Here is a 27,539-nt window from a genome sequence, read left to right as displayed (position 1 = left end):
CTTTACCCTAAGCAGTGACGGCTGGATGGTGTTAAGCGCTGGAGAACTCGAAGAACATGATCCTCCCAGTGCTCCTGTTGTCCTCCAGGTGAAGCAGTGTTCTGTGCAGTAATTCATTTGATATTTGATGAACTATTTGATGACTTTTTTGAGAAGCTCGCTAGAAAAGTGCAAATTCGTATTGCTTGACCTTACTTTACTTCACCCAAAGTAAAACGATGGACGCGCAGAAGTTGCGGAAACCGGCGACATTGAAGCATCTGGCTTCGACAAGACCTAAGACGCCAGGAATAACCAAGGACAACGAACATGACTATCGTTCAATAGAGGTGACAACGCAGGCAAAACGCGGAGCAGGCTCCTCGCCAAGTAAGGCAGTGAAGGAGAAGAAAGCTAAGACTTCCGAGGAGAAAAAGGATGACCGAGCTGTCAACTCGGAAGAAATCGATGGACTGAAGAAGAGAGCGGTGGAGCTCAAGAATGACTGAACGAAACCAAACAAACTGTCTGAACAACGTCATGTCTTCGAGCGAGAGGTATTGAGGAAACCAGGGATGAAAATCTCCGGGAGACTCTGGTTCAAATACTGAACAGGATTGTTCCAGAGCTCGCAGTGAAAATGGACAGCAGCAGTCGGGATAGAATATTGATCTTTAATGGTGGAGGACGGGATTACGTTCGTGGCCCCTACATTTACGTATAAGGTCGTCGTGTTGGAGAAGATGGACATGAAACCTTAATGGTGGAGGACATTAGTGCAGTTTAAAAGTTAGGGTTGAGAGCGTCACGTCCTGTCCCGTCCCCAGTAGGGGTGTAACGATTCATCGATACACATCGATTCAAAAAAAATGTGTTTGAAAAATCCGCTGATAGAAACACACGTTAATCAGCCCCCTCACTTCTCGCATGTCGGTGCAGTGTGTGTCCTCCCTCACACAGCCTGCTGTCAGGACTCTCCGTAAACATCCAATCACTGTGAGTATGCAAATGAGGCAAGACGCAGCCAGAGAGTGTCAAGTTACAGTCAGAGCGGTAGGAGTTGGAAGAAGCAGTAAAAACTCCACCAAACTCGTCGTACTGACCCGTGATATAACTCATGATTAACGACAACTCAAATAATGGTTAATATAACATTCATATTATATGTTCCCCCCCCTGAGAAATTGCCACCTTATTGTGGTCAGGGGGTTTGCGTGCCTCAGTGACCCTAAGAGCAATACCAGCAGAAGCTTTAATCTTCAGGTGGGACACCCAAGCTGGACAGGTCTTAGTGTAGAGGCCTGACAGAGTGCAATCCACTTCTCCAGGTTGAGATCTGGACACACAGCTAACAACTGCCGTGAAGAAAACACGAACAGTGTTAAAAATGTGTAAAAAAAAAAAAAGAACAAGCCCCCTTCACGTTTCTGACTGCCCCCTCTTATGTGCATTCCTAGAACCGGCCCTGGTGCTGACCCCGTACGACGCCGTACGGCATCGGTTTTTCGCTCTCCAAACAAGGCGTGCGCGCTCCCGCGGCAGGGGGAACAAAATCTCACCGGGGAACCAAATCGAGCACACCTGTTCGCCACTGGACACGACACCCCCTTGGTCCAAAAGCGCCAGTATCTTTTAGGAAGCCATCCTTCCTGCTTGCCTGCATTTAGCTCCAAAACGTGACAACCTGCTCATTTGACTTTTCTCGCAAGCAACCCCCCTGATGTGATCCGAAAAAGTCGACGTTGTCATGAGCTGATTCCACTCTGACTGATGTCGAGTCCAAATCAAAAAAATCAAATACTTTTGACACATGACTTGGCGTCACTTTAAAACGTAGCAGGTTGAAGTGACCCCAAAGGTTGTGGCTCTTTTTATGCTCGCTTCCCCTCTTTCCCATCCCGAATGAAATCAAAGTGGTGGCCACAAAGGTGGCCCAAGTAATATCGCGTTCCGTCGGGGCAAAGACGTGCACACGTACAAAGGGTCTCCGCGTGAATAGATGGCAATAGATGAAAATAAGAAAAAGTTGGATGTGGACTCTTTTGACGTGGGCCGCACTTGAGTAAAAAAAACAAGCTTGCCTGGCCAAGGGGCAGGCAGCACGTGGACTGAATTTACAGTCCCTGAAATGATTCAGCATCTCCAAACTGTTTGACGATGATCTAGCTCAGGAAAGAAAATTCTTCTTCCTTCTTCAGTGACATTACACTCACTCATGCACGAGAGCACCGAAATGACTGTCCGGCTCACTTCGACGTGGCACTTGCCTGCATCCAGGAATTAATCGGCAACAAGCTATTTTGCCAACGTCGCAAGAAAAGTATCAAGTTGAGAACAAAATGTTCTGTAATAAGTAAAGGAAGTAAAGTTTCGTCTTCTCACGTCCGCCTCTTCCATCATTTCCAGTAAAGTGACGCTCAGGCCGTTCCATTTAAGGTCATTCAGCGGCGCAACGTTTCCTTGCCGTCAATTGGAATTTTGAGCACCGTGAGTGCGTGTGTGTGTGTGCGCGCGTGTGCGCGTGCATGAGTGCGTGCATGCGTGTGCGAGAAGGTTTCGTTTCTCTTAAAACTCCCTTATCTTGAAGACATTTTTCTGACCAGATGCTGTTGATGCCAAATGTTTCCAGCTCAGTGACGCCCAGGCCGCCTTGGTTTCATTCAAGGTGCGTGTGTGTCATTTTGCTTTTGTTAAGCACACTGCCAGCTTTCCTCTGCTGCCCAACCACCGTCAACACGCTGACCCGACTGCAAAGGAGAGATGGAGCTTCAGACCATGCAGGTTGTAATTGCATCATTTACAGTGCATGCGTGCGTTTATGTGACTATCAAAACTTTGGAAGCTTGCTCTGTTTCTTCAAAGGCAGCCCTTACACTCGGCCTAAAAAAAAACATCTTTTAATGATCATTTTCTTTCTAAGTTGTTCGAACTCATATCAATGCATATTTTGATAACATTCAGAAAAGGCACCCTCCGTTTTATTTGATCCTTTCTATCCAAATACGCATTGATATGAGTTAGAACAACTTTGAAAGAAAATAATCATTAAAAAAGAGATCTTTTTGGGATGGTTGCAGGTCGGCCACAACTGTCGCCCGGCAATGGCCTAGTCTGCCTCGTTGTTCTAACGCATATAAATGCATATTTTGATATCATTCAGAAAGAGATCTTTTTGGGGTGGTTGCAGGGAATGGCCTCGTCTGCCTCGTGGCAGGGCCGCCATTGCATGACCGTGCCCTCTCAATCGTACATTTATTCTGCGTGTCAATCAATGTATATGAAAACATTTAAATGGATATTTTATGATTAAAACATTCAAAAATTGTTTCATACATGTAAATAGTACAATAATAGTATAAACAACATGCAGAGAATATTGTATCAATATGGAAAATGTAAACATTAGTCACCAACGTTAGTGAAACGTTAACGTTTTTGTTTTGTTTGTTTGTTAATTTCGAACATGAAAAGAAATACAAGAAAAATGTAAGAAAGACAGAAAATGATAACTCCATAGTACAATAGAACATAAAAAAAGATCAAATGATATTGCATTATAATTTTCCCTTTGCAGTAAATTCATATTTGTTCAAAAGGGAGTAGAAGGAAGCCTAAGCTATACCCCTTGTAACTACATATGTCTTTGATTCTGTCAAGATTGGACCATCGTCAAATATATAAAAGAAATAAATACAAAATAAATACAAAAGCAACTTAAACAACTTCACAGCATATTACGGTATCCCGTCAATATTTTGTCCTTAGACATTTTTTTAAACTTAGGTAAGATACTACAGTTCTTTAGTTCTTCACTGCTGGTGTTCCATAATTCCACACTGTGATACAATGTAACTTTAAGTTTGTCCTCACCAAATCTCTTAAACATAAGTGTTCCTCTTAAATAATAGGTACTTTCCCTCCACTCAAACAACCTCTGGATACTGTTTGGCAATTGATTATTTTTTTATTTTGTACATGAGTTGGATGGTTTTAAAGTCGACTAGGTCGTTGTGTTTCAGTGAGTTCAGTTTAATAAAGAGAGGGTTAGATGGTTCTCTATAATCAGCATTATTCACAAGTCGTATTGCTTCTTTTTTTTTTTGGAAGAATAAAGATTGGATCTGTGTTTGTTTTGTATCTATTGCCCCACACCTCCACACAGTAAATAATGTATGGGAGTATGAAGGAGCAGTACAAGGAATGTAATAATAATAATAATAATAATAAATTTTATTTGTATAGCACCTTTCATACAAGAAATGCAGCTCAAAGCGCTTTACAACAATGAAAGAAAAACATGAATACATAAAAACAAAACATTAATGTATGCATACACAATTAATAAAGTGAGTTTAAAATAGGAGCACGCTTTAATAAAATAAAGAATATATCTTTTAATGATGACTGATTTATAAGCGTGTGTGTGCGCGCGTGTGCGCGTGTGTAACATACGGAGATGCGACGTTCCGTTGTTAACCTTGGTTAACCAGGGACCTCTAGTGGTCACAATTGACCATAGCAGAAGTATACATCCTGTTTATTGTTATTACAACAACTTTTTGTAACAAGGTATACAATACTGTAAATATGTCTTCAGGAGTCTTTTACTATGACAACTTCTTTGATAACAGCGTACAAGACTGCAAATTGACTAACTTCCGCCATTTAAATTCACACCTTTGTCCCTCATCTGGACTTAGGACCGTTCCGCGACCACTGACGACGGCGTGTCCGGAGGAGCATCTTTGCCTGTGGCCGTCGGCCAGTCAGAGACGTGAGTCAGCTTATCCATCACTCTACTCCAGTCATTTTTTTAAAAATACTATTTTATGTCTGTACGGCGACCTTGAGTGCTTTGAAAGGCGCCTTATCAATCAAATGTATTGTTATGATTACTCGACGACAAAGTCTGCCGTTTGGAGTTGCATCCTTTTTTCTGAAATAGCGCCGGGCTCGCGACGTTACATGGCTTTGCCTTGGCTGGCATTCTCCTCAGCTTTAGAGCTCTTGTCTTTTTTGTGTTTCAGTCGGTTGGGTTTGCCGTTTCGACGTCCATCTAATCGGAGACAAGACACCACACCATGGTGGCGTTCGGTATTGCTCCTCTTTATTGTTTCTTGCACACTCATACACATGCGCTTTTTGGTTTTGGTCACTCACACACACACACACACACACACACACACACACACACACACACACACACACACACACACACACACACACACACATTCACAGCGTCAAACGTGGGAATCGAACTCACGGTGTCGGCACCAATGTTCCCTCTAATTTTTCAAGTGTCTAGTGTGAGTGTAATAAATAAATGAGGAAATACAGGACTGAATCAATCAGTCAAAAAATGCATGTATAGATGAATGAAGAAATAGATAGATAAATAAAGACCAACCAACCAATCAACCAATCAATCAATCAATCAATCAATCAATCAATCAATCAATCAATCAATCAATCAAATAAATCTTGTCAATGACAACTTGAACTTGCTCAGGGTCGCATTTTGTGTTGTGTACAGCCCGTTCCCTTTCTGTCGGGCTTTTGCGCTCTCTCGCAATAATGTACCAACCGAGCCCAGATAGAGCTGTCGTCCCATCTCGTTGCCGCAAACAAGGTCAAAACCAACGTCAAGTGGAAACAAAACTTCACGTCACTTGGCTAAACACAAAATACGGCATTAGACGCACGCAGAACAAACAACACGTACACAGCTAGGGACATTCGTACGGAGAAAGCAAGAATAGAAGGAGAGCACAAAATGTCAAATGACAAGTGGTTCGAGATGAACCAAAGCACCCAGAAGCTGATCGGCGAACCACCAAAGCGCAAGGTACGCATCGGATGGACGCGCACGCGCTTGACAAATGGCTTGGTCGAGTTGAAAGCATTTGCAAGTCGTTCGCTCCGTCGGGGGAGAGGGAGAGAGAGAGAGAGAGAGAGAGCGAGAGAGAGCGAGAGAGAGACGCCGCCGCCTGTGACGTCGTTTGCGCTCAGTTTGTTCAGATACGCTGGGGCTCCATTCTGGCGGTGGTCCCGACGCTCCTCTTGGTCGTGCTTGTCATCCAAAACATCGTCTTCTTCCACTTGAACAGGTACGCACGCGCGCACGCAATGAACAAACACTTGAAGTCCCCCCCCCCACACACAGGATGGCAGCTTCATGTATACCCTTTATGTGTTCCAAGGCCTCAGGACATCGTCAAAGAGTTGGGCGCGCTGGTGGCGACTTTGCCCAACAGCATCCCAGACCACAACTGCACCGATTTAGCCTGCCACTGGGCGGCGCTGCAGACCGCATTGGCAGAGCTGAAGGCAGGTCAGACGGCATTGGCAGAGCTGAAGGCAGGTCAGGAGGCAGGTCAGACCGCATTGGCAGAGCTGAAGGCAGGTCAGGAGGCAGGTCAGACGGCATTGGCAGAGATGAAGGCAGGTCAGGAGGCAGGCCAGACTGCATTGGCAGAGCTGAAGGCAAGTCACACCGCGATTTCCAGCGACCTGGAGAAGAGTCAGACGGCATTGGCAGAGCTGAAGGCAGGTCAGACGGCATTGGCAGAGCTGAAGGCGAGTCACACCGCGATTCGCAGCGACCTGGAGGCGAGTCAGAGCCTGCTGTCTCAGGTGATGTGGACATTTCAGGACTTCACGTCCGTCCCTCCCTCCCTCCCTCCTTCCTCTTACACACAAACTACTATCTCCTTTGAATAAGAACAAAAGTATTGTTGAAAGATGCAAGCAAAGTGTCCCAGTTGGAGATCTCATTTCAGTTCTTTCAAACGCTTGGTGCGCAGGAGCTGTCACAAGAGAAAGAAGAGTTACACAACTTCAGTCTGGCTTTGTCCAGCCTGCAGCATGGTAGCTACCGAGCGAGCGTGTCCAGTTTGTTTAAAGCGGGCATCTATTTTGCGCTCTCACATGTTTTTTGTTTTTTTTGCTTCAGTTTTCATGCCCAGAGACTGCAGTCACGTCACGGCGGCGGGAAAGTCCCAAAGTGGAGTCTATACCATCTTTAGCGGGTCCAACAGCTTCAAGGCTTACTGCAACATGAACCTGGACGGGGGAGGCTGGACCGTAAGTGCTTGACCCCCCCCCAAAAAAAACACCCCAAAGTTCCCCTCGTGAAGCCTTCCCCAATAAAGTTGGCACTTTTCTTCAATGCTGAACGTCCAGTTGGCCAGTCATGCTCGTTTGCTCCGCTGATGGTGTGCGTGTGTGTTTGCAGGTGATCCAGAGGAGAAAGGACGGCTCCGTCGACTTCTTTCGGGGTTGGAACGACTATCGAAAGGGCTTTGGAGACCTCGCCGGAGAGCACTGGCTCGGTCTGAAACAAAGAGATCCTTCTTGTCAAGCCTTTGTGGTTTGCGTGACGTGATGCCGCCGACTTTGCGTGTTTGCAGGCCTGCAAAACATCCACGCTCTGACGGCCTCGGGCGCTTACCAGTTGCGGATCGACTTCACCCTATTCGACGGCCGCAATTACTACGCTCTCTACGACGACTTCTCGGTGGGCCGGAACTCGCTGGACCCCGAGAAGGACGGCTACCCGCTGCTTGTGAGCGGCTACTCTGGAAACGCAGGTAGCGACTCCCGTCGGGGGGGGGGGGCCACACTCGAGAGCCTGTGCCGCCTGCGTGTGCTCAAAAGCAAGTTTGTGTGCTTTGCAGGCGATAAATTCACCTACCATTCTGGGATGAAGTTCACCACCAAAGACCGCGACCAAGACAACTGGGATACTTTCGATTGCGCCAATGACCGGAAGGGCGCTTGGTGGTACAACGAGTGTGCCGAGTGCAACCTGAACGGGTTGTACAAGGCAACCGGCACCTGCGACGATAGCAATGCAGTCTGGTATGAGTTGGGGCCATCATTTTATACCTGCCTGAGATTCGTGGAGATGAAGATCCGGCCCAGAAAGTGAGCGGTCAGCCGGCGGAGCCTGGGAACGGCATCCCCGTGGGATCACGTGGGTGCTGCCCGACGTCACCCATTTGTGCAGCGCTCGTCAAGTAAAATGGCGGTGCGCAAATGTGTATCGGATTTGGCCCGGGCAAATGGGCTCAAGTGCAATTCCGAATTTCCCCAGAAGCTTGACACGAGAGACACCTGACAAACGGTTAGTTGGAAGTTAGTTCCTCAAAATGAAGTCTTATCAAAAAGCAGTCCGGCGCTGTTGCGGTTCCAAATTTCACCAGCAGACGGTGCCAAATTTAGACTGCCGTGACATGTTAAGTCCGTCGTTAGATTAGTCGAAGTTATTGACTCGGGAAACACGACCTGTTTTGAATGACACGCACACGCACACGCGCCCGCACACACACACACACACACACACACACTCACTCACTCACTTTTGGATCATTTTAGGATGCTTTGCTTTGCTATCATAAAATCCCTTCCATCTGTTAACATAAGGAGTGTCCATAAGCATAGGTTAGCTACGATTGATTATGTGTTAAGTTAGTGAGTGTTCGATGAAGTTGTGTTTTACAATGACATGGGTTAAAGTAAGGGTACATTTGACATTCTCTTGCTTTGCCATGAAATAACTAACAGCTGAAGCATTCCAATGACATCTGTTAAAGTAAGGGGACCCACCTATAACCATTGTTTAGTTAAGTTGCGTTGAATATTGAGTTAAGATGGATGGATTAACATGTATTCAATATGGATGTTTTATTCATACATGAATGTATTCTCACGTGAGTAAGGACTGTTAAAGTAAGGGACCCCGTAATCATCGTTTAGTTATGTTGTGTTGAATATCTTTGAAGTGTTTTTGTAGTTAAGTTGCATTTTCTTTTCTTTTCTTTACAATCCAAAGAGGTTTGCGACGGCATCATTCTCGCTTGAATGAGAAACGGCGAGTGGATTGTCGTCGTTTGTACGAACAATTGAGATGTGTCACTTTTTTCCCTTATTCATTAAACTTTCTCTTGATAATCCTTTGATTTGATGATTGATTGGTTTTTTTTTTTCCACGTACATTTTACGATGTGGAGCGTGGTTCTTCTATATTCAATAATGAAAGCTTAAAATGTCCTTTCACAGTCATACTTTGAACCGTTCAGTTCTTAGTGAAGACAGATAAGGATCAGGGGATGTTGGTAGTCACCTAAACATTGAACAGAGGCTGTGATGGACCGAAGTCAAATTCCTTGTTTGGCACGCTCAAACATGGCGACTATAAACTCTTGAATCTTGAATATACCCTGAACATCGGAATGAGCCAGACCTGGTCGGAGGTAGTTACCTTAAACTCAGCTAGTGGGCTAGTGTCAATGAACTCATCCCCGCGACGGTTTCAGTAAAGACAGCTTAACCCAACCGAGAGTTACCAAATTGCGCCTTAGGGAGAGAAAGCCGCTGTAAAAAGGACGCCGAGGTAGGTGTCAGACCTACGTGTGTCATTACTAGCATTGCAAATGATCTTCAATTTTAATATCTTTTTTTTTTTTAAATATTTGACCAGTTTTTACTCGTCTGATTTAAAAACGAGTTATTTGTCCATCACACACACTGCCGACTTATCACGACGGATACAATGAACGTAGCAGGCGACCTTACTCAGCGGGCCTCTCATCTCTGCCAGGGGATGAGATGCCAAGATCCACTTTCAGGTCCTTGCTCGGGCTTTGCCATTCCCCTCCATCTCATCTCCTTTCCTGTTGCACTTTGGCATTGTCAGCTTGTGTGTGTGCAAGTGTGTACGTCTGTGTGCGTGCGTGCGTGTACTCACACCATCGGGGTGGGCTGGCAGGGGTCACGGTTTGCCGGGTCGCCTGGAACTGTCAAGAGGAACAAAGCAGAGTGCAAAACGGCCTGAAATCAAAGATCGTGTTCAAGATTGGAAAGCTGCTTTCCATTTTTTTTGTTTCATGTGAGCCTCATGAAATCTATTTTTATTTTTGTCAATGACATAACTTGATTTGACTTTGGCTAGGCTAAATTGTGTGCCACCCAGAATTCCACAGTGGGAGCAGACAGGGTTCCAAAAGCATATGATGATTGCCTCTTTGCTTGTTTTTTTTTTTGTAGCTCTTTGTAAGTATGAGGGACAATGGTGGACGGGGCGCTTTGGTGGTCTTGGTTCGCCAAGGTGACCACGGATATAAACAATTCAAATTCTTTCAATTCTTTCTCAGACTACGCTCCTCAAACACTGCTTAATATGAAAAGACTGAAAATGGCACTCTATAATATTGTATTTTATAGACGCTGCAGTCATTACACAATTGAATAGGCGGAAGATGAATGATTAACTTATTGAAGGGGCCTTCTGCTTGCTTGCTTCGACCACCAGGAGGCAGTATAAAAAAGATATCGCTGTATAATAGGGGTGTAAATCGCGGGTTTTGTCACGATACGATATATCGATACAAAGGACCACGATACGATTATTGCCGATATCTTAAAGCCTGCTGTGATTCATTCACGATACAGTGCTCTACGATCGATATAGAACAATATCCTGATTTATAACAATTCATACGCAAAATCAACAAGGTACTGCAAACTCTTTATTTAGGAAATTACAAAGTGCTTCCAAATGAATGACTTGAAGCCCAAAGGGGAGCGAATTTCCTCGTCTTCTTGGACACTAGCCATAGCACCAGCCCAGGAGCCGCGTAGTTGTCGGCTCCCCTTTCACGTGCCTGCTCTGCTCACAACACAGCACGCCGCGTACTCCTCCCGGAAAGAGGACGCAAGCAACAATGAACTGGATTTCAAAATAAAGTCGCGTCTAATGTCCGAGGTCAAACACGGCGATATGAATCGATGTTTACGTTTAGCATCGATGCCAATAAATCGTAGAGCATTATATCGATTAATCGATGTGTATCGATGAATCGTTACACCCCTACTGTATAATGCTGAGTTTCCGTTTGCCGATTTTGTTCATTCTTGGCCTTTTCTGTTTTCTTGACGTCCACACACATACAACAACAATTCAGTAGATACGTTATCGTTTTGTTTCATCAAATGTATTCATGGGAATTAATCAATGAGCACGATAAAAACATAATTACAGAAATATCCTCGTACTAAAAGCCATTTCCCGCAGTGAAAGTTTTCTGTAAGCTAAAAAGATTTAAAAAAAAGACGAAGAACATATTTACCTTGTATTCGTCCTGCATCAGGAGCATTCCAGGAGCTTCAAATTCGCGACGAAATACGGTGACGACATCGCTATAAATGAAATGTGTAATATCTGCAAAACCGTAGCAGCACAAACGAAACTTTTTGCAGCACAAACGGACGGTACCATTTTGGGTCCATTTGGAGGAAAAGTTGGGGCTGGGTGACGTCATCGCTAGAAAATAAATGTGTAATATCTACGAAACCGAAGCAGCACAAACGAAACTTTTTGCTGCACAAACCAGCACAAACGAAGCACAAACGGACGGTAACATTTTGGGTCCATTTGGAGGAAAATGGGGGGCTGGGTGACGCCATCGCTATAAAATAAATGTCATATCTACGAAATCGTAGCAGCACAAACGAAAATCTTTGCAGCACAAACGAACGGTACCATTTTGGGTTCATTTGGAGCAGATGGGGGGCTGGGTGAACTCTGGATGACCTATAAAATAATCTTTCATAACTAAAAAACCATAGCAGCACAAACGAAATTGTTTGCTGCACAAACCAGCACAAACGAAACAGACTATTAAATTTTGCGTGGGCTGGGGGGCCAGCTTCACGCAGGTGTTTAGTTTTTATTTAATTTTATTTCTTACACGTCACGCCTGTTTTGCCCAGTTAAAGAAAAAGAAACATCTAATCCACATTTATTCATATTTGACACTTAAACATGCTGAACGTACATTTAATTCATGAAAAATATTAAGAGCATTAGTGTGCAACTTCAACATTTTCCAGTGGTAGACAATCTCAATCAAACTCACTTCATGGAAAAACAAAACTGGTACAAATGGCAAAATGACATTTTATAAACATGCTTCTGTGCACAAGAGCGCAAAACTGACATTTGGACCCAAACTAAATTGCGTTTGGTCCCAAAGTAAAAAAAGTGGAGCCAACAAAATCGACTCCTTGATCTCATTCACATATAAAACACCTTTTTTTTTTTGTTTGTCCTCAACATGAAACACTGTTTAGGAGGCACCTTCGCCCAAGAGAATCTTTGAACAAACCGTTTTGAAAAGGAATGCTTTCTCCTGGCGCTGCCGATTACTCAGAACTCTCCTCCAGCTTCTCGCTTGGCTGTTTGGCCAGCCGCCATTCTGAGTTGATGCACGAGAAGGACGTCAGCGTTCGTGTGGGCATTTTCCAACGGGCGATTCGGGGCTCACCTGCTTGACTTGCCGTGGCGGCGACGACAGCAGCTTCCTTAATCTCGCACCTCTCTAGCTTGATGCGGAGCGTTTTGGTCACCTGAGGGTGTTTGATGGCTTCCGTCAAGGGCTCGTCATCTGAGCTGGCGCCTGAGGAAACGTCGGAGAGCTTCACACCGGGGACTCCACCACCCATTTCGATGAGCTCATCTTTGCGTTACCTGCCGTTGCCTTCTTCTTGCCGGCTTTGGGAGTGGCAGTTCGCTTCTTGGGAGCCGAGGGCTGTTTCTTCAGCTTGGTCTTTTTCTCCGTTTGGGATTTCTTCACCAGATTGATGAGGGCCTCGTCACCCGAGCTCTCGTCAGACTGACCTGCTTCTAAGGAGAGAGTTTGTGGATTCTTTTTTTGGGCTTCAGATTTGAGCCAAATCAGCCTCAGGTTGAGTAACTTTTCAACAGATCGCTTTAAATCATTTTTCCTACCTCGCCTCTTTTTCGAAGCACTGCCTTGTGCCACGCCGCTCTTTTTTGCTCCCTTTTTCTTGTCCTCCGCCGGCTTGGTCGGCTTGGCGATGACGTTCACCAGGGGGACATCATGATCGTCACCATCGCCGACGTCGTCGGAGCTGTCGTCTGAGGACGGAGACTCTTTTCAAAATCGGACATGTCGCTGCTGGAAAAGAAGCCCGGCGTTGTCCGAGCCTCACCTCGCTGCGCGACGCTGGCGCGCTTAGCTCTGGTTTTCTTGCTGTTTTTGGCAGCGGGCGTTTTCTGCCGACTGGCGATGGCCTTCTTCCTCATGATGGCCGCCACCGGGTCATCGTCCGAGCTCTCGTTGGAAGACTCTTTGTATTTCACTGGTAAGAAAAACGTGCGTCAAGCAAGAGCGCATTTGCCTACATTTTGTACCATGACACAGTCAAATGCTGATTTGAATTTGAATATTTTTCAAAATCTTTAGACCGCAGCTTTTTTTAACAGTCCTCATGTATAAATTAAAAAATAGCTCTTTTTTTTTGCCACTTGCCTCTTTTCTTGGCAGCATTCCTTTTGGATGTGGCCTCGGTGGCTTGAGCGGAGGTCCCCGCCGGCATGTTTTCCTTCTGCTGCGCCTTCAGCTTCTTGGCGATGATGTTCAGAGGCTCGTCATCCGAACTCGCATCCTCATCTAGAACATCTGGACAAGGACAAGCGACATGTGTGACTTGATCGGTGACATACTGGATCAAGTCACACATATTTCATGGCACCACTGAATAATAAAAATAAAAACCATCGTTAGGAGATGTCTACTATTCACAAATGTTTGCATTAGCGAAGGTTCACCACAGTTTATCACCTTTCTTCTTCTTTGGTTGAGCTGATTTCTTGGGTGGTGTTGTGAACTTCTTGCCAGCTTTGGTTGGCACGTTGGCTTTCACCAGAGGACCGTTGTCGGAACTGTCGTCCGCTTTTGAGATTACGAGCAAGAAAACGTTTAAAGACAGTAAAAAAACAAAAAACAATTAAAAAAAATCATCAACTTGTCTAACCTGCATTCTTGGGTTTTCTGCCATGAAACGGGGGTAGTCTGTTTTCCTTCTTCTTTGTCTTCATCTTAATCAGCGGCTCATCATCTGGCAAGGAAACAAGAGCTGGTCAGAACGCGACAAAAACGACGATACAAAGCATCCGAGGCGCTCACCGCTCTTGTCTTCGGCGTTGGAGCTGTGCGCGTCCTCAGTGGACTGTTTCTCCTTTTTGGGTTGCTTCACCGCGAGATCCGAGAGGGGAGCGTCGTCATCAGAGGTGGAGTTGTCCTTGCCTTCAGAACGACGTTTACCACAACATCCGTCGGGGTAGAAGAAAGTAAAAAGTTAGTCGGTTTGGCTGTGTACTTCTCACAGAAAAATAGCAGTGTTCACTTTTTTACATCTTTGATGCCAATACAACAGAAAACGGATTAATCGCATTAATAGTAGTTTCATTAGCAAGTTATAAAAGACATACAGAGGGAAGACGAAAATTGATCATAAGGATCAATACCAAATAAAAATGGTTGGATGGATGTTTTAGCGGCACGTTTGCCTTTGCTTGAGGCATATTAAATGACGCGAAAACTAAATGTAATCAAGAAGACGTATGACTGACTACCTGAAGACTTACGTAGCGTGACGCGGCGCTCCATTTTGTTTCTGACCGGGAGTGAAGATGCTCATCCAAAATTGCCCCCTGAAAAACCTCGACTAGCTTAATTGACGTATCGCAATGGTCGTCGCCTGCCTACCCGGCGTTCTTGTCGTTTAATAGTTTAGCTAAATTGTTCGACTTGTTATAACGAAAATTACAGGAAGAGTCTAAGAGGCTCGTCCCGTTGAAAATGCAGCAAAGTTAACCTTCTCCTCTTCGCTGATAACATTTGATTTGCTCGCTGACGGCTGTTTGAAGAGACGTTCGAGGCTCTTTTTTATGACGTCACTGCGCGGGCTCATGGTTGTGTTTTGGCGTGTCGCTTTAATGTGATGAAATTTGTCCCTTTTTTGCGAAACGGGAATCTCAAAATATTTTGCTATTGTAAAATGCAAAATTGAATCTGGTATTTTATTTTTTCTCTCGCAATTTTCATGTTTTACTGCTTTTATATTATTAAGCTTTTAATCAATTGCATGAATGGTAACAATATGACACGCACTGGTTAATGGTACCTTACCAAATTTGTGGTTACGTATAGGCAAGTTTCATTTTGTTTGATTGCATGTTATTTTTGTCATTGCATGTTTATATGACTCGATTCATGACAAAGTATATGGCCCAGTTCAACTTAAACTGTCCTATAAAGGAAGATAGCTATGGCAGTTTGCAGCACAATTTATTACACACAAACACACAGCAAAGCAGATAAATACTAAGCGCCAAAATGGGAAAAAAAAAAAAAAAAAAGAGAACACCAGAGACGTCAGAGATGGCGACAATACTCTTGTGCAGTTGACCAACTATAAATTCAGGGACAAATACGTAACGGATAACATGGTTTTCGTTTTAACTGCTTGTCCTGATGTCATCCCTGAGAAAGTAGAGTTTGTTACAAAAAAAATAAGCATCAACAAAAAGTGGTAGAACAGACATACTCCTGACATCACATAAAATGTTTTACAGGCACAATCACAATACGAGCCGTATAAAACACACACAAAAGGAGATTTTTTTTTAACCACTCGAGTCAGCCTTGCTGGTTAATGGGAAATTAAGCCATGTCTGGTTCTCAGAAGCTTCCAGTCAAGCAGGTCCAAGTATTTTTTTTTCCACAAAATGTTGTGATTGAGCAGCAAAGTTTCGCCGAAGCCCTTTAGTGGTTCAAGTGTGTGAACGCATGTGTGTGAGTGTGTTAATCACAATTTGGTGGTGTTTCAGCCCGTGCGTCCATGCCGGCGTGTTACCAATGCTCCGTGGACTCTCAGGGAGCGGCCATCTTGCTGGCCTCTCGGACCCCGCTCAGGTAGGCGCCGGTCACGGTTTGAGGGAAGTGTCGGTTGGTGGCCTAAAAACAAAAAAGTAGGGGCAATAAAAAAAATTTTTTTTAAAAATTGAGAATTTTTCTTAGTTTAACAATTGATACGCTGCTGTAATTTAAAAAAAAAAAAAATCCACAATGAAGACCAGTACTCTACAAACGAGACTTGGCCAGCTTCTCGTACCTCGCCGGCGAAGAACAATTTCCCCTGAATGTCCTCGGCGATGATATCATAGGCCTCGCCGCTTCCGCCCATCTTCACGAAGCTGTAGGACATTTGCGACCAGGTATCTTTGCTCCAGTGTGTAACCAAGAAATGCAGAGGCTCTGGAACCTCCTGTCAGGGATGTGGAACAAAACGTTTTTTTGCCCCATATTCATGTCCATTTCCATTTGTAGCTCCAGAACAGCAAAATATTCTGACCTGCTCCTTGAAAAGTTCTCGCAGAACTTTCATGCACTCGCCCGCTACATCCATGTCCTGCATGTCCAGCACGGCGGCGACGGCATCCCCGGCGATGACGGACATGAGCACGGCCTGCTTTCCCTGCACGTCAAGCGCACATGCATCAATTGGTACAAATGGACTTTTATGTATTCCAAAAATAAATAAACACACAAACCTGTGGGTCCATGTCGTAGAAGACAGTGAACATGCCTCGCTTGTCGGGAGTGGGCGGGATGTGACCAAAGTAGTCGGCTCCTTGGACCTTGTTGTCCCAGAATCTGTACGGGAACTTCAGGGCGATCTGTTGGCGGCGTTTGAGAGTTTATTTCTAAAAGTGCAAGATAACTTTTTTAGCACCCCCAAAACAATATAACCTTCTCTATGATGCCTGCTCCCAGACTGTGGATGGCTTTGACTTTCCTCTCGGGAAGCGGTGGGACAAACTGGATAAAATTCTTTTGCAGCAAGGTCAGCGGCACTGTAACCAGAACCTAAACGAAGGGAAAATGCTTCAAAGCTCGGTATTGGCAAGGAGACTTTTTAAAATTCACCTTCTTTGCTGTCCACTGGGATCCATTGGAGCAAGTCACTCGGACAAAATCGCCTGAGTAGTCAATGGTCTTCACCTGAAACAAATTGGAAAATAAACAAAAAAAAATCACTTTTCCCAACATGGCTGTCGTTGTGCAAAGAAGATGATTTTGCCACCGGGCAGTTTTTGCGGATGTCCAAGCCTTCGGCTAGTTTTTGGAGCAGCGTGCCGTAGCCTTTGGTGAGCAGCGTGTGGTCTCCCGAGAACTGCGCGAAGAATTCGTTGTGATCCCACGATCTGGCGGAAACCTGCAGGCGCGAATAAGACTCGACTCAAATCGATTTATCAAAATATTGTGGAAAATGGAATCCATCAAAAGAGCAGACGGGACTGACCTGGTTTAAAGAGCTACCGCAGGCGTACTCCAGGTTGCTGAGGTGGAACTGAAGCACTTTTTCCTCCAACTCACTGAATTGGATGCCAGACTCCTGAAGAAAGTTTTTTTTAAGCTCCTGCACTTTTTCTGTGGAAAAAAAAAAAGATTTAGTTTTAGATTCCCTTCATGGATTTGCTTGACCCCCCAGTGAGGGCTGGAGCACCTCCGAGCGGCATGTCTTGGCTTTGCGATTTGTCTTTCCTCCACTCGGCCACCACGTCTAGAATGGCGTTGAAGTGGAACTCCATGCGCTTGTCGATGGCTGGATCGGTGGCCAGCCCGCCCTCCTGAAACAGCTCGCAGCGCTCGCCCAGTTTGTGCATGCCGACGCCCATCTGCTTGAACATGACCCGTCATGACCTTGAAGTTTTTCTCCATACTTTTGGGGAAGTTTTCCCGCTGACCTGCTCGCACATCAGAGCGACCGGGTTATTCACGCAACCGTTGACGATCTGAGCGCCCCGACCCACGACGACGCCCAGCGTCGTGTCGTCCCACACGCGACCTCCGATTCTCTCACGGGCCTCCAACACCAACACCTGGACTCAATTCAGTGGAACATTCAGACAAAAATCTAATCTTACAGGTCAAATCTAAAGTCGCAAACCTGCGTGCCAAAGTTGTGCAGCTGGCGAGCGGCGGCGAGCCCCGAGGCCCCCGCGCCGATCACGATGACGTTCTCCTGAAAACATCATCAAATCACGCGATTATTCTTATTGTTGCGTTAACTTTCTTCGGCGGAAACGGCGCTCACCGCACGATACTTCTCGGGCAGCAGAGGGCGCTGGACCGCCAGCACCCCTGTGTTGATAAGGCCCTTGCGGGTCATGAAATGGAGGACGCGCTCCATCTCCTGCACACAGCTCACACGTACCAGCCCGCGCACCACCACGTGGAGGACGCACTTCTGTACCGTCAGCACCTCCTTCAGCAGATGGTGGGAAGAAGAAAAAAAAAAAATGTTTTGCTCATTTAGGTTTTGTCCTTGACACAGTTGGAGGCGTCATTGCTACCTTGCAGTTTTTGTGCCAGGAGGCCAAAATGAGATTACGCAGCGCCAAATACATGGTGGGATCGCGGGAGAACTCGGGGAATTCGTAAAGCTCGTCCAGTTCCATCATGTCGGGCCTGACGCACAGAGCCTTGCCGCACTCGTTGGGCTGGTAGAAAGGCTGGAAGTACGGACACAAGCCTGCGACTGAGCAGAGGGCAAAGGTCACCGCAGACGACTCAGAGGAAGCCAATGACGACAATGTCCGCGCATATGTACTTTGGGGCTGGGCGGCTCTGCAGTGGTCGGCCTTCAGCTCGCTCAGCGAGGCGCCGCCGGGAGAACCGGAAGGACTCATCCCCACGCAGTCGGGATAGTAGGCGGCCAGGAAGGGCGTGGCCGGGCTGTCTTTGAACAACGGCGGCAAAATGAGCATCGAGTGCCACCAGCTGTCCGTCACCTCCGCCACTCTCTGACACAAACAGAGAAAAGGTGAAAGGTCAGGTTGGACACCTCGCTGGAAGTCAATTGCTAAAAAGGACGGATCACGGTTACCAGGTCTTCTGGCTGGGAGCACTGGTCGGGGCCTTCGCTCTGTTCACAAACAAGACGCATGTTTCGGATTGCTTCTCCATCCACACGACTTCTGCTTTTTTACCTTGACATTATTGATCTTCATCCCGCAGCGGTACATGGCTGCCAGTGAGGAGGTAAGCTGGATCTCCTTAGTCAGCTGGCGCCACTTCCTGCAGTCGGGTTGGGTGCACTGCACCTATAAGAACATCCCGGCGTCAGCGAGAGGAGCGGGCACGACGACGTACCTGCTCCTGCCAACTTGGTACCCAATAGGGAAGCTGCTGGTCCGCCATGAAGGCTTTGAGGCTAGGCTCGCTTTTGCCGTTACTCGTCCACGCTTTTTTCCAGGCGGAAAAAATATCGTAGCCGTCTTTGTGACTGGGGACGGAGCAAGAGAAAAAAAATGAATCAACAATGAGAGTCACAAATTTAAGGGGGCAGAATTTTACCTTCGGTAGTAATGATCGAAGCACTCGTTGCAAAAGTGCTCGCCGCAGGACAGATGGTACCAGCGTGACGTATATCCATTTTTCGCACACCTGAGTCAAGAAGAGAACCTATAAATGGAAATTTTACTCAAGGGCACTATCCTTATTTATTAAGAAAATGCATTCTATCGATATGTAACACGCAAGGCGAGTGATCCACGTAACCACCTTTCAGAAGCGCTTGCAAAACAGACGGGATACGTGGCCGAGCACCCTGCCTTCTCACACTTCCTGTATTTCTTCTCTGACTGGTCGTCTTCCTCTTCGGTGTCCGTCGCTTTTCTTTTGCTCTGAAAGGACACAAAGCAGCCCATTTTGTTATGGAAATAGACATGTTCAAGATCCCAGTGACGGAGCTCCATCAGAAATCCGCATTAAGATGGAAAAAGAAATCTGCATGGCTGTCGACTAGTATTTGTGTATAACGGGTTAGTTGGCCATGACCAAAGTGATGCTGTTGCAATTCTTCATCGACTAACCACTTGTCCACGGTGCTGCTTGCAACTAGTCTCTTACCCTGCCTCACCCTTTGACGTCTGGACTTTGGCCTGTTTTACTGCCGCTGCCTTCTGCTCTCTCCTTCCCCTTCCTTTAGGTGGCAATGATTTGAAGTTGCTGCTGGGGGGGTAATTTTGTGAACCTGTGAAGTTCTTTCAGACTCTTGTGTGATTACTAAAGTCACCCTTAAAACTACTTGCCTTGACCTATAGCAATAAGATGTGCGGGTTAGGTAACTGGAGGCGTAGAATACAAATGACGGTAGGTCGACCACTGTACCTGTCCAGGTGGAGGATTATTGGCCCGTTTCACCCGGACGTTAGTTTGCCTCCCGGATGATCGCAGGGCCTGGCTGTCGCCTGGAGACTCCCCAGAGCTCTTTCTCTTGGCTCGCCGTGCCCCAGAGCCGTTGCCGGGGTAGTCTGATGAACAACAAGCCCCGCTCGTGGTGAGTGACATGATGACAACAAAGAAAGTGCTCCACCTTGGCCTTTGCTTGCCGTGCTAAGAGACAACGCGGCGGGTCTGAAGGGTCCCGGCGTGAGAAGTGAACACAAATGCATATGTTGCAGCAAATATGCTCGCGAGTTGAGCGACTCAAACGCAATAAAAATACATAACAATGAGCTCTTTACATCGGCCGTGTTGTGTTAGTGTGGCACGTTTAGCATAAGGCTAGCAGCGTTGGCTATTGCCATACTTCACTGACCTGCGTCCGACAGCATGTTGTTGGACTCGTATTGCTTCTGGATTAAGACTTGGATTATTTCAATTCTTCTGTTACCATTCGAAGTATTCTACTCGTCGCCTTTTTATTGTTTTGGTGGGGTTAAACGCATCGTTTGTTGTTGCAGCAATACCACTACCGGTTTAGACAGGAAATGGGCGTTATCCTTCGAAGTGTCGTTTGGTTCCTCTCGTTCGCCGTAGCTGTAGTCTGTCACCATGACGACTGCAAGCCAAACATCCACCATGGTGCCTTTCAGAACTTTGGAAATGTGAAAACTAAGGTGGTGAACGCGTCAGTTTCACGTCTGTCGAAAGGACAAAAGGCGTGGTACGTCACTAAAATAATAGGGTGCTATTAGTGTGGAATTTTATCACGCAAGATAACGGGAGAAGCTATTTCTTTTCCTCAAAAAACTTACGGCTATCAAAACAAATCATGAACTATGAATACAATTAAGATAAAACACAGTTGACATAGTCCAAACACGCTTAAAATTATTAAACAGAAAATTAAAAAAGATAAATATTTTCCGTATTGATATCGGTGTTCATTGTCTTTTTGTTACGATTGTGAAAGCGAAATTTCCGATTTACAGTGGAACGCACCACTGGCAGCTTTTCGACAACTACTTGATGTTTACGTGATCATCGGTTATATTCAAGTTCTTCATCAAGGTTGTTTTGACAGAATGTCCCATGAGATAAATAGTTCCATCCATTCATTGTCTTTTGCCACATTCGGCGTGTTTTGACACATTTTCAGGCGTTGTTTTGAGTGAATCGGTGAAAACTATGGCAGGAGTTGAATGCTGCGGATGAGTCAAGTTTTGTTTTCAATCAAAAATGGATTCATGTGAAGTTATGCATACAGAGAAATCGGAGCTAGCTGTTGTCCGGCCGAGAGGACCAGACCATGTTGAGCAGGTGACTATTTAAATTATATTGGGTTTTGTAGCCTGCAGTAGTGCACTGTAAAATTGACCTCTGTCAAAACAGTATGATGTCAGCCAAATAATCTTTATTGCTTGTTAGGTCTGTCCAAGAATTCTCGATCTTGGCAAGGTGATAAATTTGCTTGAAGACCCCTTGACAGTAAGTCAAATGCACTTCCTATGTCATTTGCAGTGGCGTGCAAAGGGGCGGCACTTTTTTTTAATTCATAACACTATATTTTTAGACCCACATGCATGAGAGGCACCTTTTTGTGCTCAAGAAGCTGTTCAAGAAGAAACAACACGGCTTTGTATCCTTTCTCATGTCAACCTTTCCTTCTGATCGGGATCACGTACCACCATGCACGACTGTCAGATTTATTTTTTCAAGGGATTTGTGGTTTCCTTGACATCTTCAAGCTGCTGAGGGAGCTAGTGATCATCACAAGGATCCTCAAAGTCTGCGGCGAGAAGGCCGACAAGCACCCGGAATTCTGCGGCATTCTGTGCGAGGCTCTGAAGATTTCCAGGTAGGAAGCGTTCCCGGAGTTTTCAAATGACGTCGGGTTTCCCGAATATAACAAAATGTTGTCGTTCGTCCTTCTGAGGCTTCCCTTCCTGAAAGAGAGAGTGTCGGATGAGCTCAACTATGCTGAAGATGTCAAGCAGTTTCTCTCTCGCATTGGTATTCCAGCACAAACATCTTCATGTTCACATTCGAGTCCACAGTGTAACCGATGAAGGGTTTCTCTTGAGTCCAACTGACACGTGTGTGTGTGTGTGTGTGTGTGTGTGTGTGTGTGTGTGTGTGTGTGTGTGTGTGTGTGTGTGTGTGTGTGTGTGTGTGTGTGTGTGTGTGTGTGTACGCAGGCTACCTGATGAAGGTGTTGGACGGCGAGGTGAGGCGTCATGTCGTGGAGTCGGTCAAGTCTTTCTACAGCATCTCGGTTCCAGACAAAGCGCCGCTTGACGGTACGGTCCAACCTGCAAAACTACATTTATGGCCTGGATCTTATTGGCTGGTGTACCTAATATAGCGACCCGAGAATGATTTGACGAGCCTTGATTCTCACAGGCCCTCAACCGACGTCCCCCGGCTACCGACTTCAGCTTCTGGAGCGTAGCGATCTAGCCAAGACGCTCTTCCTATCCGTGGCGGCGCTGGAGAAGCAACCCGCCATCAAGCTCCTGCTCCTGCAAACACTTCAGATGCTCTCCAGCACATCTGGTCAGTGACCCAAGCTGCCATCCTTTTCTGTAGGACACAAATCTTACTTTGGTATCTCTAGATATGAACTGCGCTTTAATATTGAGCGCGCAAGGGGCCGAAAGCATCTGTCTGCGCATGAACGAACCCGACCCGTCCGGAATGATCCTGTTCCATTCCTCGGAAATCCTCTGGAACCTTTTGGAGAGTGGCAACAAGGCCGCAGTGGCCGCCCAGCTAAGCAGCGTGGAGTGCGCCATGTACGTCGAACCAGCACCCCAACTTCATTCACAAAGATCATAAAACCTAAAACCACTCACCCCGATCGTAACCCTAAACCCACCAACCCCAGTTTTTGATTTGTTTAGTGAGCAGAAAATCTTGGAAAAGTCTCATCTTGTGTTTTCTTGCGTCTTGTAGATCTCTAAAAGAAGCATTTATCCACGCTCTCCTCAACACTTTCCGACACGTTGACCTCCAAGTCCGCAACGATCTTCTGGTGCTCACCACCCTCTTTGCTGAGAACTCCTGCGCTCTCCTCATTGTGAGCCACATCTTCAGATCTATAGATTTGTTGCAATTGATTATCTAATGATGATCTTTTTAGGAGAGCCTATTCGCCAGGCAGCTCGTTGCGCTCAGCACGTTTCCCGAACGTAAGGCAAATTGCCACCCGCGCCAAGAGTTTCCTTCTGGATTTGACGGACATCTTTTCTACCATGCTTCCATTTCAGTGAAGAGTGGCACTAGTTTGGTGGGCAAGCTGAAGCTGACGTACAATATGGAAGACCTACAAATGAAGAAGCTGCTGTTAAATCTGCTACTTGTCATGTCCAGAGATCCCGCAATCATTCCGGTGGCCGATTCTTGTTCTTCAAACGTCAAATCATATCGAGGTAGATCTTGACATGGATGCCGACCTGTTTGTGGTGCAGATCTTCAAGGAGGAACAAGTGATACTAGCCCTGCTGACCTTGGCCAAACCACCCGTCGCCTCCGCCGAAGTCAAATCGGGGTCTCGGCATTGGTCGTCCGTCCAGCTGGAGGAGCTTCAGCTGCAGGCTCTGGCAGTCCTCGCCACTTTGGCGCCGCTGGTTCTGGACCACTACATGTCTTGTTATGGCAACGTGACCCTGTTGCACCTTCTGGACTGGTGCGTCATGGAAGGTAAGACCCCACCGTCAAGGTTAAGGTGAGTGTCGCCGCATTCGAGCCACCAACTCTCAGATTTTAGACTCGACTCGGACTTGCTTACCCCTGCGGTCATTTCCTGGGCCTTCAACCTCGACTTGCTTTTTGGTTCCAGACGGCTACTGTGGTCAAGGTCACAGCTTCCACGCCACCGGAGGCCGAGGCAGCAAGAAGGCTCACATGCGATACTCCATCAGACTGATGAGATCTGTTACCTCGCTGGATGACAGGAACCTCAACCAGGACCTGTGCGACCAGGGGACCATACATCTGCTTCTAGGTCATGGAGGGTGGTTAAGGCTTAGTTCTGAGGTACATTTAAGACCTCACCTTAGATGTCCTCCATCTCACCCATTCAGAGCTTCTAATACGGATGGAGTCGAGCCCCGGCGATGAGGATGCGGTCACCGTGGAGATGAAGTCCGACGTGCTGATCATCCTCTCGGCGCTTTGTGAGAACAACATGCACAGGAAGGTGATTGTGACCTGTCGATATTTGATAAGCCAGAAAATTTAAGACTGACGCGTCCGGGCGTGGCACGGCAGGAGCTGTTTGGGTCCGTGGGCGTGGAGATGATGGTCCATTTCCTGAGGAGGGGCGCCAGTATGTTCTACAGCGGCCTGGGACACAACAAGCTCCTCCTCTCGACCTTGGTGTGCGTGCGGTCAGTGCGGCTAAAGCTAACGCTATTTACTCCATTGCTGATTGAAGAAATGTTGCGTTGGAATTAGGGTCACCATTGGGAGTTAGGGTCTTGGGTACGTGGGCTCGAGTGAGGTTGACTGAAAATGAATTGAATGCTGTGTTGACTTTGTTAGCACCTGCATCGTGGGCTGCTACACAACAGAGGATTACTTCCTAATCCAAGATGGGGTGCTGGTTTTACTCGACCTACTCAGTGTAAGTAACCCAAACCCATCCCGGGTCCAGGAATTTCTGTTTTAACCGTTTCTATTCTTCCTTCAGTCGAGTCCCAAGTGTGTTCACTGCGTGGTCCTGGCCACTCTGTTGGAGCTGTGCGACAACCGGAACACGATTTTTCACATTCTGAGCTGGAGCGACGGCGGAGGCCGGACGGCTCCGAGTCTCCTGCTGCGAGTGTGGCGGCGAGAGGAGGAGGATCTTGGAGTCAACCGGAACCAATACGGCGGGATCGCAGGTTTGTTTTGAGTCACCGGCTCCAAAGAACAGACGAACATCTCCTAACTACACTCAGACCCGAAGGAGCCCGTCCTGGCCCATCGGAAGGTGGACGACGCAGAGCTGATGTCGATTCTGGATACAACCAGCACCGTCGTGCTGGAGATGCAAGAAAACCTGCTGGCCAAGATTTACTTGACCTTCTGCAGAATTGGTAAAGCCGATCCAAACAATGGTTGATTATTGAACAGCACAAACAATCAAACGCACAAATACGTTGACCTCATAACTGTGAAACCATCTTTTGCAGGTTTCGAGGATCTTCCAGGATTGTCTTTAAGGGACAGAGTGACCTTGAGTATCGTCAAAAGGTACCTTGATTTCAAGGTAAGAACAAAATGGCTGGTGTATTATCCTCATTTGGAATTATTCTTCTGCCAAATCATGCCTGAAAATGTGCCATTTTTGGTAGAACCATAGACCTGGGGACATTTGTCCTAAACACCAGACCCTAAAACCCATCCACAAGGGAAGCCCAAATAAGTATTTGACGATGTAACGCAGGTGAGCGAGGTGTGGGATGAGATCAGCCGTGAGCTGAGCCTGGAAGGCATCCGGCCCGTCACGCCAGACCTGGAGATTCTACTCTCTGCCCAGCAGATGTCGCAACGCACGGCCGAGGCGGTGGTCGCCGAGCAGGAGGAAATCTTGCGGCAATACGACGAGGAGGCCAACAGGGAAGAAGAACTTATGTATGAAGAGGTGAGAACGAATGATTGACGAGCGTAACTGCAGATTCGTGATGTTGGTTTATCTGTTTTGCAGATGAAATCTCACTGGAAGCAACGTCAGCTCACAGCCAAGTCGTGGAGTAATTTTGTCTCCAAGACGTCCAACTATGACATCCTCAAGGTTTGTTTTGGTCCTTCAGCCTTTCTCCTTAGTCCCCAAGGCTTTTTCTTGGAGTCATTTTGGCTCTTTTGCAGGAAATCAAAGAAAAGAGGCAGAAACACATAGAGTCCATTAGGCCTGAACCAGCGCTGGAGGATTTGGGACAGCGCCACGAAGGGGTCTGACACCAAAACCAAAATACAATGTTCCTTTGCTATGTGACTTATTTTGGTTCCATGTACTTTGTTTTTGTTTTAAAGTGCTGTTAACTAGAGTTGGAATTTCTCATGTTATTGTTGTTTGTTGCAGGTTTTTATCGGGAAATTGTTGGCGGACACGATTAACGATGCCCGTGGCGGCGTCAACTTGAAGGTGGTCCAAACTCCTGTGATGGCGGCAGCGCACGAGGAAGCCTTGCGTGCCCCACGCGAGCCTCACTACTTCAACACGTTCCCTGACTGATCAAATATTAGACCAAATTCTATTTTTTTCTTTCAAGTTAGCTATAGGACATTTTACATGATGAATCTCAGCCGCGTTGACATTTAATCCCAGCCGCCGCGTTTCTTTCCGTCTCATTAATTTGCGCACGAGTGCTCCCCTGAAAGCCGAATTCCTTGCAGACATCGTTCTCACCAAGCAGCACAATCCTCACACTGAGGAGGAGGCGAGGAGAGCCAAAAAGACTGATATCAGCTCCATGGAAACAGCCCAGCAACAGGCTGCACGCCGGCAACCAATCGGAGCCTGCCCCGGCCTGCTCGCTTGTCCTATCGATGGGAGAGGCTGGGGGCCCAAACTGAGATTGGGGCCCGTGAAGGTGAATGCTCTACGGATGAAAAGATTATTTACATTACTGCCGCTCAGTTGTGACGGTCTTGAGTGTTTCATCATCAAATCGATATATGTATTATACTGCCCCCTAGTGGGCAAAGCGCCCCACACCACACAGTCCTTATTGAATGAACTCCTGATGCACAAATTTAATTCCCTACATTTGTTATTAGTGTTTTTTTTCATTACAGTATTGTAGCGTGCTATTTTCCTCCAATTAAAAAAATCCTGTTGATGTTCTGGAACCGATTAATGGCTTTTTCATTTATTTCAGTGGTGAAAGATAATTTGATTTTTTTGTTGAAAATAATGACCAGAGGGTCATCTTAACTGTCTGGGATTAATGAGGCACTACTGCAATGCATTCTGGGAAAGGTGCTGAGCCGTGCTCATCGGCCACTCTCCAGCAGATCCCCATTCATAAATGAATGCTATTTTTAGCTCATTCCAACAAAGGAACATCAAAAGCCCTCACTCTTATTTTACCATGACCCTTCACCAAAATGCATTGTGGGACAACGCAGCAACAGTCGATATTTGTTTACCATCTCCTGTGTGCGTGCGTGCGTGTCTCTGTCACATGACCTGCAAAGTCTGGATGCGGTTGCCAGGCAACAGTCTTTCCCGTTTTTTAGTCACAGTCGCTCTATAAGAACATTAGTGATTGCGTCCGAGTGTTTGTGTGTGTGTGTGGTTTTTGTGTGTAAGTGATAGATTGAGTTTATTTATAGAAGCAGTCTAAAATTAAACTGTCAATTTTGGGATTTAAGGGAAGTGGGGATTCCGGCTTCATGTTGTGTCCTTGACATCAGTTCTTAAAAAAAAAAAAAAAAAATAAGATGGAGAATTTGACAGATTTTTTTTAACAC

The 27,539-nt window shown here is 46.3% G+C and overlaps 5 protein-coding genes across 9 annotated transcripts in view; 3 read left to right on the top strand and 2 right to left on the bottom strand.

Moving 5' to 3' along the window:
* The first annotated feature begins 2,663 nt into the window (after nucleotides 1-2,663).
* Nucleotides 2,664-27,539, top strand: part of LOC119130207 (fibrinogen C domain-containing protein 1-like) — a 559,732-nt gene continuing 534,856 nt past the window's right edge. Inside the window, exons 1-2 of the mRNA XM_037263941.1 lie at nucleotides 2,664-2,760; nucleotides 4,680-4,753. Of these exons, the coding sequence (XP_037119836.1) occupies nucleotides 2,740-2,760; nucleotides 4,680-4,753 (95 nt within the window). The 5' untranslated portion in view covers nucleotides 2,664-2,739. The remainder of the gene's footprint in view (nucleotides 2,761-4,679; nucleotides 4,754-27,539) is intronic.
* LOC119130396 (fibrinogen C domain-containing protein 1-like) lies at nucleotides 6,964-7,995 on the top strand. The gene is made up of 4 exons (XM_037264243.1): nucleotides 6,964-7,062; nucleotides 7,214-7,310; nucleotides 7,389-7,568; nucleotides 7,656-7,995. Exons 1-4 carry the CDS (start codon nucleotides 7,036-7,038, stop codon nucleotides 7,907-7,909), a joined length of 558 nt encoding a protein of 185 aa, XP_037120138.1. The 5' UTR covers nucleotides 6,964-7,035; the 3' UTR covers nucleotides 7,910-7,995.
* On the bottom strand, nucleotides 11,765-14,747 carry LOC119130304 (nucleolin 2-like). Of its 3 annotated transcripts, none has more exons than XM_037264108.1 (10): nucleotides 14,420-14,747; nucleotides 13,971-14,090; nucleotides 13,819-13,902; nucleotides 13,626-13,736; nucleotides 13,314-13,463; nucleotides 12,994-13,143; nucleotides 12,770-12,919; nucleotides 12,509-12,664; nucleotides 12,306-12,437; nucleotides 11,765-12,236 (listed from the first exon to the last, which is right to left on the bottom strand). In XM_037264108.1, the coding sequence occupies exons 1-10, from the start codon at nucleotides 14,451-14,453 to the stop codon at nucleotides 12,184-12,186; spliced, it is 1,140 nt and encodes a 379-aa protein (XP_037120003.1). In that variant the 5' UTR covers nucleotides 14,454-14,747; the 3' UTR covers nucleotides 11,765-12,183. The 3 variants fall into 3 exon arrangements, with proteins under 3 accessions (XP_037120003.1, XP_037120004.1, XP_037120005.1); XM_037264109.1 differs by having other exon boundaries at nucleotides 12,509-12,661; XM_037264110.1 differs by having other exon boundaries at nucleotides 14,432-14,747.
* LOC119130150 (lysine-specific histone demethylase 1B) lies at nucleotides 15,118-20,641 on the bottom strand. 2 transcript variants are annotated; one of them, XM_037263832.1, is made up of 21 exons: nucleotides 20,455-20,641; nucleotides 20,025-20,167; nucleotides 19,416-19,537; nucleotides 19,209-19,298; nucleotides 19,026-19,137; nucleotides 18,842-18,955; nucleotides 18,739-18,777; nucleotides 18,463-18,655; nucleotides 18,206-18,390; nucleotides 17,947-18,117; nucleotides 17,800-17,874; nucleotides 17,597-17,731; nucleotides 17,356-17,527; nucleotides 17,152-17,279; nucleotides 16,933-17,064; nucleotides 16,776-16,850; nucleotides 16,599-16,715; nucleotides 16,400-16,525; nucleotides 16,201-16,323; nucleotides 15,961-16,113; nucleotides 15,118-15,803 (listed from the first exon to the last, which is right to left on the bottom strand). In XM_037263832.1, exons 1-21 carry the CDS (start codon nucleotides 20,468-20,470, stop codon nucleotides 15,720-15,722), a joined length of 2,505 nt encoding a protein of 834 aa, XP_037119727.1. In that variant the 5' UTR covers nucleotides 20,471-20,641; the 3' UTR covers nucleotides 15,118-15,719. The 2 variants fall into 2 exon arrangements, with proteins under 2 accessions (XP_037119727.1, XP_037119726.1); XM_037263831.1 differs by having other exon boundaries at nucleotides 18,206-18,655.
* LOC119130143 (cilia- and flagella-associated protein 69-like) lies at nucleotides 20,719-26,909 on the top strand. 2 transcript variants are annotated; one of them, XM_037263812.1, is made up of 23 exons: nucleotides 20,719-20,802; nucleotides 21,507-21,566; nucleotides 21,652-21,717; nucleotides 21,827-21,936; nucleotides 22,015-22,091; nucleotides 22,277-22,378; nucleotides 22,482-22,634; nucleotides 22,696-22,873; nucleotides 23,034-23,157; nucleotides 23,221-23,269; nucleotides 23,348-23,469; nucleotides 23,549-23,780; nucleotides 23,920-24,084; nucleotides 24,164-24,279; nucleotides 24,351-24,469; nucleotides 24,624-24,705; nucleotides 24,772-24,964; nucleotides 25,022-25,159; nucleotides 25,256-25,332; nucleotides 25,510-25,707; nucleotides 25,771-25,857; nucleotides 25,932-26,015; nucleotides 26,146-26,909. In XM_037263812.1, exons 3-23 carry the CDS (start codon nucleotides 21,658-21,660, stop codon nucleotides 26,296-26,298), a joined length of 2,619 nt encoding a protein of 872 aa, XP_037119707.1. In that variant the 5' UTR covers nucleotides 20,719-20,802; nucleotides 21,507-21,566; nucleotides 21,652-21,657; the 3' UTR covers nucleotides 26,299-26,909. The 2 variants fall into 2 exon arrangements, with proteins under 2 accessions (XP_037119707.1, XP_037119706.1); XM_037263811.1 differs by lacking the exon at nucleotides 20,719-20,802 and adding an exon at nucleotides 21,265-21,398.

This window comes from Syngnathus acus, chromosome 11 (assembly GCF_901709675.1).
Source record: "Syngnathus acus chromosome 11, fSynAcu1.2, whole genome shotgun sequence".
In the NCBI taxonomy this organism is placed as follows: domain Eukaryota; kingdom Metazoa; phylum Chordata; class Actinopteri; order Syngnathiformes; family Syngnathidae; genus Syngnathus; species Syngnathus acus.
The sequence above is the reverse complement of the archived record's forward strand: the minus strand, read 5'-3'. Positions and strand labels throughout refer to the sequence as shown.

Bases quoted from the DNA above. Each gene is read 5' to 3' on its own strand.
- LOC119130396 (XM_037264243.1), top strand. From the start codon at position 7,036: ATGAACCTGGACGGGGGAGGCTGGACC. The intron at 7,063-7,213 runs GTAAGTGCTTGA...GTGTGTTTGCAG, and splicing joins TGGACGGGGGAGGCTGGACC to GTGATCCAGAGGAGAAAGGA. The intron at 7,569-7,655 runs GTAGCGACTCCC...TGTGCTTTGCAG, and splicing joins CGGCTACTCTGGAAACGCAG to GCGATAAATTCACCTACCAT.
- LOC119130304 (XM_037264108.1), bottom strand. From the start codon at position 14,453: ATGGAGCGCCGCGTCACGCTACGTAAGTCTTCAG. The intron at 13,464-13,625 runs GTGATAAACTGT...GTCCTTGTCCAG, and splicing joins TCAACCAAAGAAGAAGAAAG to ATGTTCTAGATGAGGATGCG. The intron at 12,438-12,508 runs GTAACGCAAAGA...ACGTTTCCTCAG, and splicing joins CAAGAAGAAGGCAACGGCAG to GCGCCAGCTCAGATGACGAG.
- LOC119130150 (XM_037263831.1), bottom strand. The intron at 18,656-18,738 runs GTAACCGTGATC...TGTTTGTGTCAG, and splicing joins GCTCCCAGCCAGAAGACCTG to AGAGTGGCGGAGGTGACGGA. The intron at 16,716-16,775 runs GTGAATTTTAAA...CCCTTCGTTTAG, and splicing joins CCCAGTGGACAGCAAAGAAG to GTTCTGGTTACAGTGCCGCT.
- LOC119130143 (XM_037263811.1), top strand. From the start codon at position 21,318: ATGGATTCATGTGAAGTTATGCATACAGAGAAATCGGAGCTAGCTGTT. The intron at 21,718-21,826 runs GTATCCTTTCTC...GACATCTTCAAG, and splicing joins AGAAGAAACAACACGGCTTT to CTGCTGAGGGAGCTAGTGAT. The intron at 22,874-23,033 runs GTACGTCGAACC...TGCGTCTTGTAG, and splicing joins AGCAGCGTGGAGTGCGCCAT to ATCTCTAAAAGAAGCATTTA.